Source organism: Nomascus leucogenys, chromosome 8, assembly GCF_006542625.1.
Source record: "Nomascus leucogenys isolate Asia chromosome 8, Asia_NLE_v1, whole genome shotgun sequence".
Lineage (NCBI taxonomy): Eukaryota > Metazoa > Chordata > Mammalia > Primates > Hylobatidae > Nomascus > Nomascus leucogenys.
Window position 1 is genome coordinate 19,306,430 of NC_044388.1, and position 23,810 is coordinate 19,330,239.

The 23,810-nt window shown below is 43.3% G+C and overlaps 1 protein-coding gene across 2 annotated transcripts; it reads right to left on the reverse strand.

Moving 5' to 3' along the window:
* Positions 1-14,485: 14,485 nt before the first annotated feature.
* Positions 14,486-23,457, reverse strand: NUDT16 (nudix hydrolase 16). 2 transcript variants are annotated; one of them, XM_012508461.2, is made up of 3 exons: positions 21,343-23,447; positions 20,972-21,241; positions 14,486-20,131 (listed from the first exon to the last, which is right to left on the reverse strand). In XM_012508461.2, the coding sequence occupies exons 1-3, from the start codon at positions 21,478-21,480 to the stop codon at positions 19,952-19,954; spliced, it is 588 nt and encodes a 195-aa protein (XP_012363915.2). In that variant the 5' UTR covers positions 21,481-23,447; the 3' UTR covers positions 14,486-19,951. The 2 variants fall into 2 exon arrangements, with proteins under 2 accessions (XP_012363915.2, XP_030672693.1); XM_030816833.1 differs by lacking the exon at positions 14,486-20,131 and having other exon boundaries at positions 20,283-21,241; positions 21,343-23,457.
* Between the last annotated feature and the right edge of the window lie 353 nt (positions 23,458-23,810).

A 23,810-nucleotide genomic window follows, 5' to 3' on the forward strand; every position in this document is an offset into this window, starting at 1 on the left:
TGGAGTTTTATTTTTATCTAATAATAGAGTTCTGCAAATTATAATCTTGGGATTTACCCAAGCAATTAGTTCAATGATTCTTTTGTAAAGTTTGTAGACACTGGGGTTAAAAAGGAACGAAACAGTACTTTATTTTAAGCAGCTTAATTAATGTCTTTAGCTACTCCATCTATTTATCGCTTTATTCTAGAGTGTTTTTGCAATGCCCAATTCTTTGGCAGTGCATAGAGAAACACAGTTATTAATTACTATTATCATAATCACTTCACAAAGCAGTAAGTACCCATACTTCCTAGGAGCGAAAGTTTCACACCAACATTCCTCCAAGATAAGCATCTTTAGAGTAAAATATTCATATGAATCATCAAGAGCTATTATTAAATGCTTTTCAGAGTTTCTGAGTCATTACCTTAAAGATTTAACTTAGGTTTACTTTGAGAGGAAAATGGAAGGCTAGCATTTAATATCTTTTCTTCTCCTGTAAGAATTGCTGGTTCTTGACCAGGCCTCCGTGGGCGGCCTTCCCTACCACTCTTATGGGGGAAGTAGACTGAGAGGTGCATTGTATCTATTAAGGAACATGTTCAGGCCTCTTCCTCTTTCTGTTAAGGTGGTATACGAGCATGGGCTGCTGGTTCCCTTCACCTAAATTTACTGCATATAGCTCCAGAAGCAGATGCAATCAAAGCTCTGAGGAAATTATCAGTGACGCCCAAAACGGTGAGAATGCCCTGGAGAGACAAAAGGCCGTCTAGCGTAGGAGTGTGAGGAATGAGCGGTGGCAGGCTGGGGCAGACAGCTGGGCATGTACAGCAGGCAGAGGGGATAGTGGAGGAAGGCCTTTGGGTTCTGCCTTTTCCTCTTCACTGCCTGGCTTTAAATGAATCCTTGCTGGTCCCTTTGCCACTGAAACTGGCAGCATCAATGCAGGCTGCTAATGTTGTCAGGGTGCATAAAAGTACTGCAAAAACCCTGTTGGGATGAGTGTTGATGAAAACAGGACTGGCCAGCTGATATTTAACATCCACTCATCCACCTCTTCCACATCAAACTCCCTGGGATGGCAGATTTTAATCTAGGCAACTATTGCCCACAGGAGTTGCCTAGCAGAGTGATACCAAAAATAGTAGCCTATCGAATTCTGTGGTATCTGGAGCATCCAGCTCCGGGGCTTATTCCTTCTCTGTTCTTAAACTCACATGGAGGGATTCGGCTCCTGCTTAAAACACATTACCAGGCAGGGTAGATTAAAACAGAAACATGATTTCCCAGGGCAATATAACTGTCTCCTAAAGACAACAAACGTTGACTGGAACTTATAGAGCAAGAGCTTAAATAAACATAACAAATATAACAAAGTGAGAATGTATTAGCAATCTGAAGCAGGAAAAGAATGTTTCACAGGTATATACATATGTGAACATTTATCAAATTGTACACTTTAAATATATGCAGTTTATTTTATGCAAAGTATACCACAGTGAAGCTGTTAAAAAGAAAACTAACCACTTACTCACAAAATAAAATGCAAATCTAACAATATCACCCTAGGTAACACTCTTCAATGGTTTCCCAATTATCTTAGGATAAAATTCAGTCTTTAGAATGTGGCTTGGAAAGTTTGCATGATCTGGTCCCTACTCAATACATCCTTTCCATACCCAAACTCTCAAATAGGAGACCCAGACATCTCAATTTCTTTCAACTCTTGGGTCTGCCTCCAAGCATTTGCATTCTGTTGCTTGTTAAAACATTTTTCCCATATTCCACCCCTACACATACATATACACATTTACCTGGATAATTGCTTTAGGATTCTGCTTAGATATCCGTTTCATGAAGCTCTCACTGACCATCTCTCCCACCCCCATGACTGAGTGGAGTCCCTCCTATGCGCACCTACAGTACTCTGGGCTTCCCATATTGCTACAGCTTGGGTGTAGTTTATTTGACCCCACAAGTCTCATGTTGAAATTTGATCCCCAGTATTGGAGGTGGAGGCTGGTGGGAGGTGCTGGGTCATGGGGATGGACCCCTTATGAATGGCTATCTGATGCCATCCTCACTGGGAGTGAGTCCTTATTCTTTGTTCCAATCAGAACTCATTGTTGAAAAGAGCCTGGCACCTCCCTCCCCTCTCTGTTGTTCCCTCTCTCACAATGTGACACACTGGCTCCTCTTTGCCTTCTGCCATGAGTGGAAGCAGCCTGAGGCTTCTGCCCACAGCAGATGCTGGCACCATGCTTCTTGTACAACCTGTAGAACTGTGAGTCAAATAAACCTCTTTTCTTTATGAGTTACCCAGCCTCAAGTATTCCTTTATAGCAACACAAATGGATTAAGACACATAGCTTATCATGTATCCCTCTGTCTTGTGAGTGCCTGCTTACTTCTCTGATGCCTCACACCATCCTGTGAGAATGTTTGAGAGCAATAAATGTCCCTGTCTTGTGTATCGCAACTCCAGTGCCTTGGATACTATCTAGAATATGGTATATTTGTTTAATGATTCAATCAATAAGTCAGTGGGACATGGAGGATCCGAGAGTAAGTCTTAATACCAAATTTAAAGGAAACCCAGGACAACCCTGTGAAAGGGAGAGAAGCAGGGAAGTACAGGGGTAAGAGCTCAAGCAATGTCAGGTAGATTTGGGTTCTCATATCAGCTCTGTCACTTAGTATTGTGACCTTGTGGAAGCTCCTTAACCTCACTGTGCCTCATCTGTTAATTGGAGATAATAGTGATACCTATTTCATTGGATTGTTTTGAGGATAAAATGAGATAATCTGTGTAACTTTAGGTTCAATGCCTAGTTTGGCCCAATAAGTGTTAATTATAACTAAACAAAACAATATCATACTGCTTAAGAGCAAAAAGAACTAAGTAATAGCAAAATCCAGTCAAATAAATGTTTCTGGTGTTACCAAAATGGAAAAGCCAGTTATAGGTAAGTAGCAAATTTGATCAATGGTAGCTTGAACTTACAGCTTAGCCTTACATGCTTTCTGCCCAGTTTTCCTGTAGTGTTGGTTAGTCTAAGGGTACTGAAGTTTGTGTTTCATGTTTTCGGGATTTCTGATTTTCTTCAAAACCTTGCTGAAGTAATATCTAGAGCCGAGGACCCCATAAGAACGTTCTAGCTAGGGAAGGCAGGGAGGAGATGCCACTCTCTGCTTACACGTGAAGAAGCCCTTTGCAGTAGAGACTGTGGTGTGTTTCCCGGAACCTCCACTCCAGGATGGAAGCATTCATTCCTCCAGCTTCTAGGTGTGTTGAAGTCCAACACTCAGGTGAGACCCTATCTGGGAATTTGCCACGGCTAGAGAGAGCTACCTCCCCCAAAGTCACTCTCTTCCCAGGGTGGCCTACATCTAACAGCTGATTGAAGTGGGAGTACAAAGGCATCAACCTCTCACACTAGTTGGGCACGTCTCTGAAGGCCATTCTAGCCCCAGGCCTCCCTGTAGAATTGACCTCTGTGGTGGGTGCATAGCAGTTCAACATTTCTCTCTGCCCAGTATGTGCCTGAGAGCACTTATCAACAAACTCCTTGCCTGCACATCTCAGGGTCAGAAGCTGCTCTCCTGGAAACTGGACCTGTGACTCCCATCTCTTGACCCACTGGATGCCTCAATGCCCATATATCCAGGTGCCACTGGGCAAGCAGTCAATGCAGAGATTGGCCACCTTCTCTGAAGCTGAAGCAGTGGGGCAGCAAAGAGTGTCTTGGATCAGAAGAATAAAGGAAAATTGCCACCACCCTTAGGAATTTGACATATGGAGTTATATTCCAGGACAACATTTTGAGGAGAGGCCTTGAGTTTATTGAATGATCAGAAGATAAAGGTATTAGGATGGAAATCTGGGAGATCAAGGCACAGTTGACTGAACCATTCCAATTCCAAATAGTAAGCTCCATGAGGGCAGGGATTTTTGTCTAGTTTGTTCATTGCTGCATCTCTAGCCAGACCTAAAACAGTGTCTGGCATATAAGAGGTAATCAATATTTAGTGAGTCAATGACTATGGAATTCAGCAGAGGAGAGGTGGGCAGGGAAGGAGGCAAAGCTAAAAAGCAAAATGAGAAATGTGACTTAATTCAAGTCCTAGAGAGGGGATGAGGCAGTGAAATTTGGCAAATCAGATCATGAGCTGTGACCACAGGCAGATTTGAGTTCAACTCAGGCTTTGCTACTTAGTAGCTCTATGACTACTGGAAAAATCATTTAGCCTCTCCAAGACTCAGTTTTATCATCTGTACAATGGGACTTATATTAAATATGGTGATTCTGCAAATTAAATAAGGTGATTTGCATGACATACCTTGTACATAGTAGACAATTATCTGTTCATAAGGAGGCACATATGGTACATACATATGCATACACACACACACACAAATGCGCACACACACGCACAATCTCAAGGGATTCTAGGGTAATAGTGTTTATAACATGCTTTCATATCCCCAAGAGGAAGAAGTATGCTACTTCGTCAGTTGTAAAAGGCTTGATAATACATTGGCTTTAAGGATGACACAAATTAATGCAAAACACATGTGAGCAAGTGGAGCTTATAAACTTACAAGGCTGCACCAGCCCATTACTTTGAGTCCTAACCATATGACTAAGTTTTTAGTTGCTTAAGCAAATAAATGTTTTCAAACACCCTTTGAAGAACAAGCTAATTTGAAATTGAAGTTTTTTCTTAAATTGACCATTTGAGATATTGCTGCTGAGGTTTAAATATTCAGCTTTGACTTAAAGTAGAACAGTTATGCCAGATAGACGAGAGGCCATTTTACCCTTTTATCTCTGCCCAAGCATTCTAAACAACACAAGCTATGGACACAGATTGGCTATGTTTATAGTTACCACGGTATATAAGCTGCACAATCCATTTCTGACTTTGGTCTCTTATTAAATATGGGGTGGAAGTGGGTAGGCTGTCAAGGAGAACCAACAATTTCATATAAATCCTTCAATTCCAGGGAATTGTTTGAAATCAGGCAGAAAATACAAATTTCATTTGTGAGCCTTTTATACTTCAATTGACAAAAATAATCGTACTTAATTTGGAGACAGAGTTCTTCCTTCCATGACACCCTTATTGTGGTTCTCTTCCTCTCCTCATTGAATGGTAGCCATGAAATTTGATCCTATCCCTCTTGGCACAGTGACGGCTTTAGGTCGCCCAGGTCTCAGTCAATCAGCTCAATCCCTTCCTCTGACCACAGGGATTGGTTCAGGGTGGACTAATCATTGCAAACGTAAGGACTCTCCCTTAGATTCAAATAAGGAGAACCAGCCTTGCGATGGAGCCTTCACTATACATATTAGAGTCTAGTGAGACAGAAAAACTGAATTATCAAGCCCCTGGATCAAATTCTCCTGAAACCCACATACCCTGAAATTTTCTAGTATATGAACCAAAAAGGTTTAAATTGGATTTTCTATTACTTACAACCAATCAGATTGTATCATAAATGATACATGTCCATCAGCAAATGAAAATGTATTTGCATTTCCAAAACTATAGTTGAGTTCCTACATTCCATGACAGGGGGCTCAGTACACAACTCCCTGTATTGGCCATATAATAAAGGGAGATAGGCTTACTTAAGCAAAATGATTTTTATTCACATCGGAAGTAGAGTTTGAGTCCTGAATTTGCAGTTTGTTTGTATGTGAGCACTGAATTTGAGCTATAGAGTTCCAGTCATTATGGCTGCCTCCATGAGTAGTGATTAAGCAGTTACTGCTCAGAAAGTCATGCAGAATCAGAATTAGATCTGGCACCCACCTGATAGGTCCAACATCAATTAGGCAACCAGACAGGCAAAACACCTTAACATCCGTTAGCCAATGAATAGGTCAGTAGAAATTAAGGGTGAGTGCCAATACTTCTACAGGGTTAACTTCAAAAGGTCAGTTTTCTAGCTTGCTTTGTCAACACGAAAGGGCAGATGGGTTTGCTTAAGGAAGTTTGGAATGAAGTTTATTAGTGAACTTACCCACCCTTTTCTTCCTGTCCATTTTGTTTGGTCTTCCATAATTGGTAAGCAGCATTTATTTATACATGTTCCTGATGTAAAGCTATGAAGTAGGTTTTCCTCTTCTAGTAAGAAATTCAGTCAAAACCATCCAGGTGCCCACATCTCAATTAAAAACAAATAAAAAGACAGGAAACAATTGGATAGTTCTACTAGTTTTTAATGTTCTGTTTTTTCACAGCCCAGAGTATTCTAGTTGGGAATGACAAGATTGCAGATCACAGGCAGAGCTGGGAGGTTTTCAGCCAAATTTAATGATACCTGAAAAATCCACCATTCTTCCAATGGGCTTGGTTTACGGGAAATGACACCTGCCGTAAATAATTTACATCTTAGTATATGGGATAAATTGCATGAATAGTTTTTTGTTGGTTTGTTTTTTGAGATGGAGTGTCACTCTTATTGACCAGGCTGGAGTGCAATGGCTTGATCTCAGCTCACTGCAACCTCTGCCTCCTGGGTTCAAGTAATTCTCTGGCCTCAGCCTCCCAAGTAGCTGGGATTACAGGAATATGCCACCATGCCTGGGTAATTTTATATTTTTAGTAGAGTTGGAGTTTTACCATGTTGGTCAGGCTAGTTTCGAACTCCTGACCTCAAGTGATCCACCCGCCTTGGCCTCCCAAAGTGCTGGGATTATAGGCGTGATCCACCGGGCCTGGCCACATGAATAGTTTTAATTCTCTACCTCTCCTTGTATCTTTTCCCACCTGTTACCATTTGACTTTGAAGTTCCCCTTACCAAGAGGCAGAATATATTTCACTGCCTCTTAACTTTGGGTTCAGCCATGTGACTTGCTTTCACCAATGGAATGTTAGTGGGTATGGTATCACTAATGGCTGGAAAAGCACTTGTGTAATTGTTCCTTGCTTCACTGCTATAACCAAGAGATGAACATCTTGATCTAGCCCGCTGGTCCCAGGAGGAGGATGAGAAACACATGGAGCAGAATCAGTCCCAGCCAAGCCCAACCCAGAACAGCTAACTCCAGGCCAGCTGGAGGGTTGCAGGCACACAAGCTAAATAGATGATTATGTTGCTCACTGCTGACATTGTGTGGTTGTTATAGAGCATTATTTTGGTAATTATTAATTAATGGAATGTCAATTAATTGTTATTTAATAAAATCCAGGGTGCCCCATGCCTCCTTCTGAACATAATTTTGTTTCCATTTTAGTAATGCCTCTGTCGCTCCATTTTTTATCCTTGAAAATTTGTGGGTTTTCCCCACTTAAAGAGTGCACTTCCAGACCTTTCTTCGTGCACTGATATAAATGAGTGATACTAACTTAATACCTTGACATCTAATACAGAGCTCCAAGGGAAATGTGGCTTGCCTAAGATTTTTAGCAAAGACTTTTGTTATACCATTGGCTATAACATATGAACTTGCAGGCTTAACCTGCCCATACAACCAACATATGACAAATTGCCACCAGCTGTCATACTAGCAGATCTGCAGTGATGATTTGCTAATTTAATTCCCTTAAAATGTTATAATGGGCCAAGTGTGGTGGCTCATGCCTGTAATCTCAACACTTTGGGAGGCCGAGGCAGGTGAATGACTTGAGCCCCAGAATTCAAGACCAGCCTGGGCAACGTGGCAAAACCCTGTCTCTACCAAAAAAAAAAAAAAATATATATATATATATATATATATATATATATATATATATTTTTATATATATATTTATGTATATATTTATATATATATTTGTATATATTTATATATATATATTTTTATATATATATTTTTATATATATATAAAATTAGCCAACTGTGGTGGCAAACACCTGTAGCTATTTGTGGGGGCTGAGGTGGAAGGGTCACCTGAACCCAGGGAGGTCAAGGCTGCAGTCAGCTGTGATTGCACCACTGCACTCCAGCCTGGGTGACAGAGTGAGACCCTTTTCTTTCTCTCTCTCTCTCTCTATATATATATATATACACATATATATACATATATATACATATACATATATATACACATATATACATATATATACATATACATATACACATATATATACATATATATACATATACATATATACATATATATACACATATATATACATATACATATATATACATATATATACATATACATATATACACATATATACATATACATATATACACATATATATACATATATACATATACATATATATACACATATATACATATACATATATACACATATATACATATATACACACACACACACACACACATAGATATACATTCATTTAGATAGAGATAAATATACCACTATATATATATGATATCATGAAACAGGAACAATATTACTTCTCAACTCACCAATGTTATCTTTAAAAGCTCCAGTAGCTAATACATAAAGATATTTATTCTAGTATTGAGCACTATTGAAAAAAATTATGAATATTCTACGGTTTTTTTAAAGATAGACCTTCATAGTAAGAAGATGAATGGTAAAATTTCAGGTATCAGCCAATAGGTGGGAGAGGATCTGAGGAGTGTCTCAAGGAACCAATAAAACCTTATTACATGGTAACCGATAAGAACGGCCTTAAGTTCCAAACTTCAACATGTACCTTAGGTAAATTTGTCTGTTCTGTACCCATCATTTGAGTGTAATGGTAGTAAGTTGCTAGGATGGTAATAAGTTGCTGAGATACCTCCAAGCAGCCTTATAAGTTTACTTTGTTAAACTATATCCTATGAATTAAGAATTATTAAGTGTTTTGATCGGATGAGGTGAGAAGTGTTTATTTGCATTATGAGGAAACCAAAGAGTGGCCTTTGAGATTTGTCCAATCCCTTCATTTGTTTTACAGATTATATTATTAAAATAAATATTTATTGAGCACATTCTGTGTGTCAGGCACTGTGCTAAATAATGGAAAATACAGAGTACCCTTGAGAGGTTCACAGAAGAAAGGGAGACCAAGAACCAGTAAGGTTAGGGACGTTGCCCAAGGTCATAGGACCTTGTAAAAGAGACTTGAATCTTAGTCCAGTGCTGTTTGCCACAATGTGAGAAAACTCTTGACAAAAGTTAATATAAATTAATATTCAAAATGAACTTCTATTTGGAGGCTTCTTTAGCTTCCATAAGAGCCAAGACTTCTCGTGAAGCATGTGTTCAATAAGCATTTTACTGAGTGCTTATTGAGTTTACTTCATAAGAAACATACCATATGCTGGGGAAATAAAGTCATGTTCTAGTAGGGCCAAAAGCAATTTAAACACAGAATCCTGGGCAATGGCATATGTACTATTGCAGAGTCAAACTCTGGTTGCCATGGTAGCCCAGAAGAGAGGGGGCAAAAGCTGCCCTAAAGGGATTATGAGTTTTGAAGGACAAGTCAGACATTACAGGGGCTCTTGACAAGTGGGACATTCCAGGAATGAACAGCATGTGAGTTGCACTTAATGTGATTAATGTTACTAAAAAGAGGATTGGCATTTTCTCAGTAATGTCTGAGAGCAAGATGCCTGATACCTATGGAGACCATGTGTCCAGTTTCAAACATTAAGCTTCTTTGTCTTAAAAATTGGAAGCACCTTGGCAGACCACAGATCTGAGTTTGGGAAATGAGGTATTGAAGCCAATATTTGAACAGATCTTTAGGTACAAGGTGTTGGATTCTCAGATAGGGGAGGGGCCTACACATCATTGACATTTCTGACTCCTCACCTCTCAGACCACTGCATTCCATGGGGTCTTTCTTAGAAGTCGCTTAAGACTTCACCTGCCTCTGAGGTGAAAATGAGGCTTATCTCCTGTGTTTCACCCACTCTGAGACATCATTGATTGCAACATGCATTAATATTTTAGGTACCATTAAGAAAGAAAAATACTGCTATGGAGCCATAACATGATGTTTTCTTGCCAATTAAAAGGTATTTTTAAAATTTTCTGCACATTAAAAAAGATCTTTCAGACTAATTTAGACATGAGCTTTTATTATAGATCACTTTTGTACATACACAGGAAATATAAGCAAAATAAAATGATTTAGATATCTCTAAAGCTTCTACACAGCATCCTTCTCTTTGAACCACTTCAAATCGGGATCATAGGTGTTCGTATCTTTCTATAAAACATCATCCTCTGTGCCATTAAGAGCCATGATTTGCAACGTTTCTTAAGAGTTCCCCACATTCGTCTCTTGGATTTCTTCCCAAGCTGCTGACATTCCTTCTAAAACTTTTAAAGCCATATTCAACAAATATCAACTATGTCAAGAACAAAACCTGGCATCAATTGTAAGACTCATTCCTATTTCAGAGATTTTAAAGATGTGTGTCTTAGAATAACTGAAACAACGGTAAGCCAGACCTGAGGTTTCTTCGAACATTATTACGGCTTTAAAACTTAGAAGAAAAAAAGTCCAGAATCCAGAACTTTCCCTCTGACTTTTTACATGGCACCAACCTGTGTCCATCTGCAGAGATTTCTAATGTGATTTGGCAGCCTCACGTCTGTCAGGCCCATGTGAGGTGGGAGCAGGATGACAGCTGCAAGTCAAGCACCGGAGCAAGACCTGCTGCCAAGCACTGTGATTTTAATCCTGTCAGTTACTGCTTGGCTCCATCCGAAATGTATTCAGGGCTGTGACAGGGTCTCAGATCCAGTGCCTCCTTTTTACAACAAGGATTTGGGCCTGGGGGGGTGGCTCATGCCTGTAATCCCAGCACTTTGGGAGGCCGAGGCGGGTGGATCACATGGTCAAGAGATCGAGACCATCCTGGCCAACATGGTGAAACCCGTCTCTACTAAAAATACAAAAATTAGCCGGGCATGGTGGTGGGCGCCTTTAATCCCAGCTACTTGGGAGGCTGAGGCAGGAGAATCGTTTGAGCCCAGGAGGTGGAGGTTGCAGTGAGCTGAGATCGCACCACTGCACTCCAGCCTGGTGACAAAGCGAGACTCTGTCTCAAAATAAATAAATAATAATAAAAAATACAATAAGGATTTGGGGACACCGTAGCAGATTGTATTTTCCAAAGATTGCCATAGAATATCTCCTGTCCCACACCATCTTCCAGAACTGTGCTGCTCCTTTATCAAGATTTGGAGCCCAGTCCTCCCACTCCTTGAATTTGTGAGTTTGTATCTAGTTTGTTACCAATGGAATATGGGAAAAGTAAAGTTGTGTGACTTATAAGGCTGAGTCAGAAAAGGCCATGCAACTTCCACCTTGCTTGATGGAACACTCATGCTGGAGCCCAGACCTGCCATGTAAGCAGTCTCACTGCCGTAAGGTGGCCATGCTGTGAGGAAGCCCAAACAGACAACATGGAGAGGCCCTGAGATGATCTGGAGAGAGACTACTGCTCTCAGTTGAGAGACTACTCAAGCTCCCAGCTACTCAAGCTCCCACCTCCATCTGACTGCAACCATGAATTGCTGTTATTCTAACCCACTAAATGTGGGGATGGTTTGTTATATGACATTGGTAACAGGAAGACTCCCTTTAAGGAGGAGTGTCGCTCCCATGGAAGACAACTGCCTTAGGGACATTAAATCCTCCATGTGACTACCAAGTACACCAACACCAAAGAAAGGCTTCAGCTTCAGAGGCCAGCATTTCTCAGCCACTTACACTCACTGGGGTTCGATTACTCTCTCTCCCTCACCTCTTATCCTCTTCATCACCCCTAAGTCCTGGTATAGAACATTTACATAACTTACCGTCTCTTGGATAAATAAGGAATAACTTCAGTTAGTTCTACAAACTGAAAAAAACTCAAACAGATGATAGTTATTTCCCTATTCGTTATACCCCAGCTTTCTCGTTTGGGTCTCGGCTCCAGCATCAGGGTCTTCAGGGAAGGTAAGATAGTGAAAAGCTACTTCCTGCCCCACTTCACTCCATCCAAGTGGCCAGGGCTGCCAGGCCTCAATGCATGGGCAGAGCTACGTGTTGTGTGGGGTTTGAATCTTTTACAACTCTGGGAACACTTTTTAAGAAAAAAGAAATCAAAATTAGATATGAAAGTGATTTAGAATATAAATTCACAAATTACAACTTGAAAAAACTAAAAAATCCTACAATCATGAAAAAATCCAGAAAAATAACATAATTAATTACCTAATATGCTCTTATAGTATTTTTCTACCTTTTTTTAGTTGCATACTATTTGATTAGTCTTCATATGATAATTTTATGCTATCATTCTACATATGGTGAATTGGAAGTTTATTCAGTTTTCCTCTAGGACGGTAATCAAACTGCGTTTTTAATTACTGATAGTTTAAACAATTTTTTTTTTGGTTTCACAACGTGTTATTGGTAACATAATGTAAAGTTTTAAAATTTTTGTCAAATGTTAAAAAAATCTCGTTTTTTGTGTTTTTTTAAAATTTTATTATTATTGTTTTTGTTTTTGTATATGAGCTGTAAGATTAGGAAGAATTTTCCACAGACTAGCTTCTGGCAATATTAATTTCTAGCCTCGTTTCCTTTTTATTATCCTCATAATTCCAGGTTGGATGCCACAGGGCATGCTTCTAACATAACATGGTCTCTGGCCCTGCACCTTTGTGTGAGTTCACCTGGCTTTGTTCTCCCCGCTGTGTGGTGGACATCAGGTGTTTGTGCTATATACTGCCTCCTCCCATACAGATCTTCTTCTCCCCCAGATCTTGATCTGGTGAGACTGGCAATCACAACTGTCCACCCTGCTGGCCACAGAGAGAGCAGAGGGCCCAGTCACACTGCATATTCCAGTCAGCACAGGGGATCCATGTGAGCACACGGCCCAGAGTCAGTCAATCAGCCTCTAATCTGATTTTGATCACTTGGGGCTGGGGAAGAGATCTTCCTTCAACTCCACATATTACCTCAAAATGCATAAGCAATTCCCATATAATAAACATATCCCAATAATGGGATAGGTCCCCACTTTCCCATGAGCCCCTTTTTTTTTTTTTTTTTTAGATGTATTAGGGCTGGTTTCTACACACTCACAAGAAAAAAATAGTTCCTTTTTATTATTTTTAACTAGTCATTTTATGACCATAGAATACATACATATTGTGCAAGATTTGAACAATATATAGAAAGGCATAACAGGAATATTTCAGAGTGTCTGTCCCGGTAATTTATTTCTAGTTTTACTACATGTGGTCCAGAACTTGGTATGTGCTTTATTATTTCTTAGAGGGTGACAGAAGACCAGAGGATTTACTGAGGATATATATATATATATATATATATGCTGTAAGTTCAGAGGTTCGTGTGCAGAATGTGCAGGTTTGTTACATAGGTATACAAGTGCCATGGTGGTTTGCTGCACCCATCAACCTGTCATCTACATTAGGTAGTTCTAATGCTATCCCTCCCCTAGCCCCCCAACCCCCATCAGGCCCCGGTGTGTGATGTTCCCCTGAGGTTTTGTTGTTGTTGTTGTTTGTTTGTTTTGAGATAGAGCCTCTCCCTGTCACCCAGGCTGGGGTGCAGTAGCATGATATCGGATCACTGTAACCTTCGCCTCCCAGGTTTAAGCAATTCTCCTGCCTCAGCCTCCTGAGTAGCTGAGATTACAGGTATGCACCACTATACCCGGCTAGTTTTGTTTGTTTTTTGTTTTTTTTTTGTATTTTTAGTAAAGACGGGGTTTCACCATGGTGGCCAGGCTGGTCTCGAACTACTGACCTCAGGTGATCCATATGCCTCAGTGGCATGAGCCACTGTGCTCGGTCTACTGAGGTTTTATAAGGTCCAATAAATGACTACTTTGCTAAATGTTTCCTGACCCTTTAAAATTATATTCACTGCTTGAAGTTACAGAGCTCAATATTTAAGCAAAGTACATTCATTATATTTTTGACTTTTGTGCTGAGTCTATTTCAAGTATGAAGACAATACTATCCCTGCATCATAAGATTGTTCTAAGGACTCAATATGTTAATACATGAAAAGAGCTTAGAATAGTGTCTGCCACACAGTAGGCATCCCTAAAATGTTAATTGTCATCAGCATCTTCCTTTTTATTCTTTTTCGATACTACATAGGCATACTTACACCTGACATTTTAACTGTCAACATTGATGAAAGTATGTTAGCACTCTCTTAATTAATACTATTTTATTAATTTCTAATAGACTTTGCTGTATATAATCTGAAATTGTTGATTATGTGATTATTGTGGATAATCTCTTGATCAATTAAAGAATTCTAGTGCCTTTGATATTAATATTATGATGATCTCTTACTTTTTTCCTGTAATTCCCTGGCATTCTTTCTCATCTTTTCATATTCAGCCAGAATCGTATTGTTTTGGTATGTACTTTGAAATAGTAAAATTTCACGAGTCTTACCATTTTCAGAAACCAAATCCTGCTAATTTCCTGAGCAGAATCACATTTTTATGCTTCTTTCTCCCTCCTCGCTACTCACTTTTACTAAAATAAATGAGAACCTGGGAACTAGCATAAAATCAAATGATTTATTGTTATTCTTTATAAAATAATTATTTATTATGCTCACAATATACATATTTCCTTTCAGATGTTAACATATTGTTTGATAGCCATCATTAACACAGTACTTAGCACTAAAATTGTACATAATAGAAGCCACTGCCTTATAGCCAGCTCGCAAATTTCCTACAGTTTTCTTGTCAATCAGTTATTTACTTTGATTCATTCTGTACATTCCTGAAAAACATCTGCATGGTTTTCCAGTAAAACTACATGAGTAATATCCATGCTTTTGCACTTAAATGTCAATTTAGATAGACATGCAATTTGTGCTGTAGTAAGTGACCTAATTCTCCTACCTTACAAATTTCCTTCACACAAAAAACATTCTGATGCTTTTTAGTTTTTATCTTTTTGTTCCCCTGAACATAGTGAGTACTGCCCACTTCTGGTGTAGTATCTTGAGTTTAGGGAAGTTTTCTTCTTGTTTCCTCTAAAATGTTATTCCTGTTACATGTGTTCTGTTAGTATTTTCCTTCTATCACTTAACAAGACTCTGGATTCTCATCGTCTGATCTCTATATCTATTATATTCTCTTTGGCCATTTTCCTTGTTTTGCACTTTTTCTCTGGGTTCTAGGGGATTTTCTTAAGCCTGGTCTCCACATCAGAAGCACATTTTCCTGGAGATGATGATGCTCTTGCTGTTTCTAGGGTAATGTTAAGTTCTCTAGCAGAGAGATCCCTCTCCTTAAATTCTTTCTTGGTGTTGCCAGCTGTTCCCTGCATGTCTTATCTTTTCTCTCACCTCATTTCAGAGTCCTTGCTCTCCTTAAATGCGCTGAGTAAATACCACTTCTACTCCTTGGAATGAATCTTCCAGAGCATGGTCTTTATCACGTGCATCTGGTGCTCACATCCTCTTCTATTTTGTAGTATTTCTGGAACAGACCTATGTTACTTGCTGTTAAATTAATTAGGGGCAGTTCTGCTCTTTTGGTTTCAAACAATTGGAGTCATTCACCTGTTCTCCCTTTCTTGTTTACCTGGCCTTTCCCTACATCCACAACCTAGGACTAGTGCTGGATAACAGGATGTTGTAAACCCATCAGTTCTGTCTTCTAGAGACCTGAAGAAGGTGGGAGGACTGGGACTGTGGGTGAGGGTCTTGGCTGAGTCCAGCTTTCTGTACTTGTTGAAAACCCCATCCAGGGGTTGTTATCGTGAGTGGAAAGAGGGAATCCTCTGCCCCTGCATCACCTGGGAATGCCTGTGGTGGGTACATGCCCATGGTGAGGGCACAGGCAGCAGCTCCAATTTGCATCTGTGCATCAGGATGAGCAGCACTTTGGTGAAAATGCTAGACACACAAACTCCCTCCATCTGGGAGCTGCTAGTGAGGAGCTTCCTTTTCTTGTTTTATGTCCTTCCCAAAGTCCCTTTGCTATTCTTGCTTTTCGAGTGTAAGAAAGGTTCCTTTGCAAGATTTCATCTCTGCCCAGCTGGCCCCTGTAGACTGCCTCTACCCCTAAAGGGAGCATGAACTGCCTCATTTGCCCAAGCCAGAAGGGAAGTGGGGAGAAGGCACATGGTTTTTCTTTGTGGGGGCCTTAAGTCCATGGGGGTTTCCCATTTTTCCTTTATCCTCTGCCCTGCCCATACTCCTCTTCCTCAGAATTGAACATGTTATAAATAAAACCCCCTACCTGGCTCTTCTGTACTTTTCTGATAAGGGCCAAGGTCCAGCATCTTTTACTTTGGCCCAAATTCTGATGCCATCCAATGATTTGTTTACAGACTAAACTTTTTCCTCTAGTTTTGACTATCTGACACCCATTCATGATTCTATTAGAGATAAAGGTTTCAAAAACATTTCTGTGCAATAAACTGAAACTCATATAGGAAACATGCCTTCCCTCCTCTTCCCCTCCCCTTGTCTGTTTCACTGGCCGGCTCCCGGCTCCAAGGATTCTGGTAACTAGGAAAGGAGGAAGTCACTGTTGCCTCAAATGTTCCAGCCCAAAGCAGCAGCTTTGCCATATGCCAGGTGACCACAGAGGACTTTGTCTCAGGACAGGGTGGGGCTCAAAGTGTTTTTATTCTGCACCAGCAGAAAAGTGCAATGCTGAGAAGTGGGAACATCTTGCTGATTATGCCGAGAAAGGCAGAAACACATGTTTGTGGAGAGGCGGCTGGGCCACTCACCTTGCAAGAAACAAAATGTGCTGTGAAGCAGGAAAGTACATGGCATCCTGTCCTTTCATACCACTCAATGCATCTCTGCAAGCTTAGCCCAAGTGCTGCCTCATCTAATCTCACCACAGGAATCACAGCAACATTTCAGATAAGGAAAAGGAGGTCAAGGGCTTGGGTAAAAGTCACCACAGCAGTTAGTGGGGGTCAAAGATTGCAATGAGCATTTCTCTTCTTCCTGCCCCAGATGATTGGACTTAACAAGGCCAAGGAAAGCTTAAGTGGGTCATCATCCCTGGCTTTCCTTAAACATCAGCAGGGTGGGAATGGCTAACAGGAGGAGACACAGAGTGTGAGCTTGTATCACCCCCCATCTGCCTACCCAGAGACTGTCTATGTGAGTGAGATGAACACAAACCCCAGTACAGTGAAACACTTTTATGAAGGCTGTCTGAGAAGTAATCTACTGACTTGGAGAGTATGTTCAAGGGATCATACAGGAAAGTCATGGGCTCTTCCCCACAGAACTATCTCCAGAGACCTAAATAAAAAGCAAATTTAATACAAATAAGTGGACAGATGAGCTGCCCAGTAGGCAAGCACTGAGAGACTGATCAGTGGGATACTCAAGCAGAGTGAGACAGTGCGGAACCTTCCAAGTGGTATTAATGTTGACCTGGATTACATCCCATAATGAGTTCTGGATCCAGAATTACCTGAGGGAAGGGATCTGTTAGCAGTGCCATAAAGGGTCAGTGACTCTGATCTCCCAGGCGTCAGGGTCCCTTGCAGAGATGACTGAGAGCCAAGTGCACAAAGCACAGATGAAGCTGCTACAGGCTGGGACCCCGGGGGGCCACTGGAATGTCCATTTCCTGCAGCCTGCCTATACTGAGGTTTAATCTAGATAATGTTTGACAAAAGGGTCAGGGTGAGATTAGGAGAGGATAATTAACCTCTAGGAGTCTACCTCATTATACAGCTGCTCCCCCACTGGGTATTCCCATTCTTCTAAGACCAAGGGCTGCCAGTGGGAACCACATTGCTCTGCATTGAGCTTCCAGACCACTGCCCACCCTCCCTTCCTCAAAAGGCTCTCACCTGGGAGATGCTATCCTGTCATGCCTGCTTTCTCCTCTGGCAGGTGCCACTGGCCTTGTGGCCACTCCTCTTGTTCACCAAGGATGCTGACTCCTAGGTCACACCATCCTCCTCAACATCTGTTGGTTTCTTGCTTTAGCACTCACGTGGAGGCTCATGCTGCCCTTCAGCCTCGCCAACCCTAGATTTCACTTCTTGAGGCTCCTCCCTTCCTCTGGCCAGCAACCCCAGGTCATACCCTCTATTTTGCCTTTACCTGAGATTGCTCCACCTCTCAATTTCCAAAGCACTCCTGTCTGGCTCAAATATACCTCCCTGCCCAACCCCTCACCATGCTGGAGTTTCTGTCTTGTCAAGACCTCTAATTTCCTAATCCCTCCTTAGTCACCTCCTGTTTTCAATTCCAGTTTCTTGGTCAGATTAAACCTTAGACTGCACATTTCATCACTACAATTTCTCCTGTGTATGTCTTCTGAACTGACCCGTCTTTCTCTCAACTCCTTTTACTTCCCTGGCAAAACCCCAACACTGCAGTAAGTGTCCCCATCCCAGCTCCTGAATCCTGATGAGGGGAAGACAGGTGCGTGCAGAGCCCCACTCAACACACACACATCTGAGTGCCCAGCATCCTACTCTAAACTGACCATCTCAGAGCTCAGCCTTGCCCTGCCCTTCTGCTGTTTCCTTAATCAACCTGTTTTCCAACACCTAGGAAAACATCTACTTCATACCTTCTGAGAACATGCTCCACCCACATCTAGCTGATAGTCTCACTTCATTTCACAAAGAAGAGATTCAAACTCCTTCATCATTTCCCCATTAATTTAGTCATCCTAATCTTCTATACTTGCCCCTTTCTGTTTTATTGAGCCCTATGAGGCTGCAGGGCTGTGTCTCTTCCTACAAAGGTCCCATCCCTCCTCCTTTCTCATGGGCTCTGCTCCTTCAGGGATCCGTCTCTTTGTGCTCCTCCCATCTCTCTCATCACACCATCTTGACTGTTGCCATCAACATTGGCATGCTCTACCTCCCATCTTAAACATGCCTTGACTCCATAGCTCTCTGTTATTAACCTGAGCTCCTTTAGGGCCAACTTCTCACATGTTCTACTCCCCAACTTTCCATTCACTCAACTACAGCCTGCCTTCCACACCACCCTTCCTGAAACTGCTGCCATCATAGTCATCAAACACTTCATGTTACTGAATTCAATGGACAGTTCTGCCTCTGTTTTAGTGAAACCCTCATAAGCACTCCGCATAGTCCACTTTCTGTCTTCTTTAACATGCCTGGTTCCCTCTGCCCAAACTTTTAGGGTTGGGCTTCCTCAGGGCCTTGTCCTGAGCCCTCTTCTTTTTCTCTCTCCATGGATTACCTCCTCCAGTCTATGTTTTCATACCACCTTTATGTAGATGAAGTGGAGGCAGGGTGGTGCTAGACTGGGGTGGGTCAATTCCCTTCTGATAGTCTCAGAGTCTCAGGCATCCCAAAGATGAAAGTTCTAGAGGAGAGACACCAGTCCTCACAGGTCTCATGTCCATGCTCAGTCCAAGGAGACCTAGCCACTTCCTTACCCCTCCTGCTCAGTTTCAGAAGAAAAGGATTGGGGATTGGTTGGGCTGCTCTCCCACCTTTTAAGAGCCAACTGCTTTGGTCACCACTCAAGACAAGAGCAAGTCTATTTTCAGGAAGCACAGGGGGTGCTCTGCTTCTCTATCCTCCCTAACAAATAGGCTAGGCTAGACCCTGGAGGGCAGCCATGGAGGAGTGTGGGAAGGACTCACCCTTGCTTCAGAAGCTCCTTGCAATCAGGGACCAGGGTATGGTGACAAATGCCACTTCAAGGTTAAACTGGACATGACCAGGGGAAGGTGTCAGGCTGTGTGTTGTTACAGATTGTATATTTGCATGCCTGGTGGTTACCAGGCTGTACGCATATAAACAGGGAGGAGGCAGGCTCTGAGAACCTGCCAGGATGCCTGGGATGAGCTGTGACTTTTTGCCCCTGATGCCATAAGTTGGAGGGTCCTCTGCTCAAAACATATGGTACACACTTCTCCTTCTTTTAATCTGGTATCATGTATCATCTCTCAGGTCCAATAAGAAAACATTCCCACGTCCTTCCCTCCCTCCCTAGTACCAAGGTCCTCATCTCAGTTTTCATGGGTCCATGGAGGGCTGCCTCTAGTGATGAGCTGGAATCTTAAGGCCTGAAATAGAGCCAGACTGCAGCAGTCCCAAGTCCTGGAGAGCTTCAAGTAACTGATCCCGGGCAGAGCCAATAAAGGAATTCTCCAGGAAGGTAGGCAGGCCTCCCACACCATCCCGCAGGGTATACAGGGGCACTCGCACCAGGCCCAGCACCTGTAAAAGGAAGGAGACAGGAAACACTGGGGCCCCAGGTGGCTCATTCCCTTAACTCCATCCTCTCTCCAGCAGATCAGGCCTCACCCCTTAATACTCCAGCAGAACCAGGCCCAAGGCTCACACCTCACTAAAGCCTAGTGGCCCAACCTTCTGCAGGAAAATGACCCAAAACATATTATCCAGCTGTATCAATTAATCTTTCCCATATCTGCTTCTAAATCTCTAGTGGCTCCTGCCTCAAAGATGTATTCATACCCTTTCACCAGTGGTTGTCAAAATGTGGTCCTCAGATTATTCGCATCAGCCTTATTTGGGAACTTTTGAAAACTGCAAATTCTCAGGTTTCCTCTCCCCCCGCCCCGCCACCAATGCAGGAATGCTGAGAGAAATCGTTATTTTAATAAGACGCCCCGATGATTCTGCTACCTGCCAAATTTTGAGAACCACCTTCATACACAATCTATCTACTAGCCCTGCCCGAACTATCAGGGCCACATCTCCTACACAAGAAAAGCAAACCCCAAAACCTAGGTTGCCACACATAGATAATGTGATAATCTATCACACTGTCAATAGGGAACAGCAGAGAGACATGGATGAGTGTGTTCTAGAAAGGATCTCTCCTGGTAAAGGGTGGGAAAGACCTTTACAGAAAGCCCAGGTTGGCAGTACTAATTCAAAGTATAGATGACCACGATCCCAACTCCACCAAGAAAACTGGGGAGAGGGCAAGGTCAGAGGGGCAAAGACTTTTCTCCTGGGATGCTTTCTTGGGGGAGAGAAAGCTTTGGGAGAAGAGGAAATTGGGAAAGGGACAGAGTGCCAGGCTGGTCCCACCTCCAGCCCGTGGTCCTTGGCGCGTGTTGCGCCAGCCTCCACAGCCAACAGCTGCTCGAGCGTCAGACGCTTGGCATAGAAGTGGGCAACAACGCGTGGCCCTGACCCGACGTGGGAGCTGCGGTAGTCAGTGCGCTCCACGCGGAAAGCGGCAGCCGCTTCGCCCAGCTCCTCGCGCAGCTCGCGGTTCAGCCCGTCCTCTAGGCTTCTGTCCTGCGTGTCCACGAATCCGCCAGGGAAGCCCAGGCGTCCATCGAAGCGCATCTGCATCTGCAGGAGGGGGAAGCGGGGATTGGCAGGGGCGCCCCAGAGGAGACCCCCAGAGGGTGCGGGGCTCAGGCAGAAAGTGGCCGGGCGCGCCCCCTTCTCACCAGTATGGCGTAGCGCAGCGGGATGCGGCCGAAGAGCATCCCAGGGTCCGGCGCGTAGAGGAGAGCGTGGCACGCATGACGCCAGCCTGACCCCAGCGCCAGGGCTTCGCCCAGCTCCAGCCTGCGGGCTCCGGCCATGGCCGGACACTGCACCTCTGCTGTCCCGAAGGCCCAAGTGGGCAGAGGGGCGGGTCTCACCTCGGACCAATCCGAGCCTGGGCGGTGCCGCAAGGCCCAATCCCTGCAGGGATAAGGGGAGGAACCTAGGCGCCTTAGGGCGGGGCGCCGCGACTGTCGCGGGAGGCAGCTAATCAGGGCGGGGCTTGCAGACCGGGTTGAAGTCCAGGTCCCAAGAACCCTAGGGAAACCGAAAGCAGCCTCTGGGTTGGGCCTGCGGTGGGGCGGGGCTGGAGGTGTGGCCTCGCCCTAAACCTGGAGCAAGGCGGGTACCTAAAGGCTCCTGGGAACCAAAAGAACAAGTCAGGGAACTAGCTTTGGTTGGGTTCAGTGGTATACAAAGCACAAGGCCTGGGTTGGGGTTAGGAGGAAATGAGACTTGCGGCGGGGCGGGGCTGAAGGTGTGGCAGCGCCCTGAACCTGGAGCAAGGCTGGTACATACGCCTACGTCACAATCTGGAGTCAGCTGGAGTGTCCCAGCAGGTAAGGAAGAGCTGGGGCTTGAGTGCTGGGAGCCAAAGAAGTAATAACTACGTTTGGTTAGGTGTGGTGGTACACAAAGCACAAGGCCTGGGTGGGGGTTAGGAGGAAATGAGGCAGGGTTGGCCTCAGACACCAAGGCCTATCCTAAGGAAATGGGGATGGAGAGGCGCCATGGTCTAACAACTATCTTGAGTGGTGAAACTGAGGGGACTTGGTAACTGAGTGAATGGGGAAGAGGGAGCCCTGGGCTAGTGGTGGTTCCGAGTTTCCTGGATGTGGTGTCATTTTCTGAGAGGGGGAGAGTAGGAGAAGGGTGAGCAGTGATAAGTGTAGTTCTAGTCAGGAATTGGGGTGGCCATAGGCAGTGGGCAGCTGATCGTGGGGGTCTGACGCACAGGAAGTGGCACATGGAGAAGTCACAGGGCAGTGAGATTTTCAGGGTAAGTGTGGGGTGGAAGGAGCTGTGAGTGAAATCCTGTGGCAGGAGCGGGAGTGAGGAGGGGTGAGAGGTAGAAGAAGCCTCCTAGGCTTTCTAGTCTTTCCCTCAAACACCCTCAGACCTCTGAGCTGTGAAGGAGGGTGGGTTACCCTACCACAAGGGCAAGAGCCTACTCAGGGCCTGATGCTGAGACGCAGGATCCCTCACTCCAGGCCAGGCCTTCCCTACCCTGCAGAGCGCCCCTACACCAGGTGTCAATACTGATTATGCAATAGAAAGCAGGAGGCAGCTGCTTGAGAGGGGCTGGGCATAAAGTCAAAGCCTGTAAGTGACAGCATGTGGTGGGAAAGAGTCCGGACGCACCCAGAAACAGGCTTGTTACTTTAACAAGCCACTTAACTCTCTTAGATCCCAGTAGCTCATCTGTTAAGTGGAGATGATACCAACCTATTAGGGATGTTGAGATATGTAAAGCACTTAGAACAGTGCCAGGCAGAAAGTAAATGTATCCATTCTTGGAGTCGAGGGTTGGGGCACACTGCTATGTGTTATGTTAAAGACCCAGGAGTTGGAACTGAGCCACACTCATCAAGGCCCCAGTGTTTCAAGCAGGGATGAAAACAGGCATCATTTTTCCTAGCTTAGTCTTCTGAGTTGCAGGTTTGAGATGCCAAATACTGACATCAGATGGGCAGATCAAGGTGGTAAAGCTGTAGGTGTGACACAATCCATTTTGGCCTGCTATCATTCTGGGGACTTGGAAATGGCCCTGGCTTAATGTTACACTCACCTTGCTGTAAAAGCTGATAGCAACTGCCAATTTCAGGGTTCTAACCAGAGCAACTGAATCAGAATCTGCGGAGGTAATACAGGGACATATGTGGCTTTTCAAAGATGTTTCAGGTAACTAATAGCCAAGGTGGAGAAGAGGTGATCTACCTCTCTCCCCAGTATTTCAAAGGTGACCTTCTCTCCTAGATTAGCTACTTTTTTTTTTAAAGGATATGCATATTTTAATTTTTTTTATTATTATACTTTACGTTTTAGGGTACATGTGCACAACGTGCCAGTTTGTTACATATGTATACATGTGCCATATTGGTGTGCTGCACCCATTAACTCATCATTTAGCATTAGGTATATCTCCTAATGCTCTCCCTCCCCCCTCCCCCCACCCCACAACAGTCCCCGGAGTGTGATGTTCCCCTTCCTGTGTCCATGAGTTCTCGTTGTTCAATTCCCACCTATGATTGAGAACATGCAGTGTTTGGTTTTTTGTCCTTGCGATAGTTTACTGAGAATGATGATTTCCAGTTTCATCCATGTCCCTACAAAGGACATGAACTCATCATTTTTTATGGCTGCATAG

What these genes read in the sequence shown, in the direction of transcription:
- NUDT16 (XM_030816833.1), bottom strand. Translation starts at nt 21,480, where the DNA reads ATGGCCGGAGCCCGCAGGCTGGAGCTGGGCGAAGCCCTGGCGCTGGGG. An exon ending in CGCTGCGCTACGCCATACTG is followed by an intron (nt 21,242 to 21,342) that starts GTGAGAAGGGGG and finishes CCCCTCCTGCAG; the next exon opens with ATGCAGATGCGCTTCGATGG.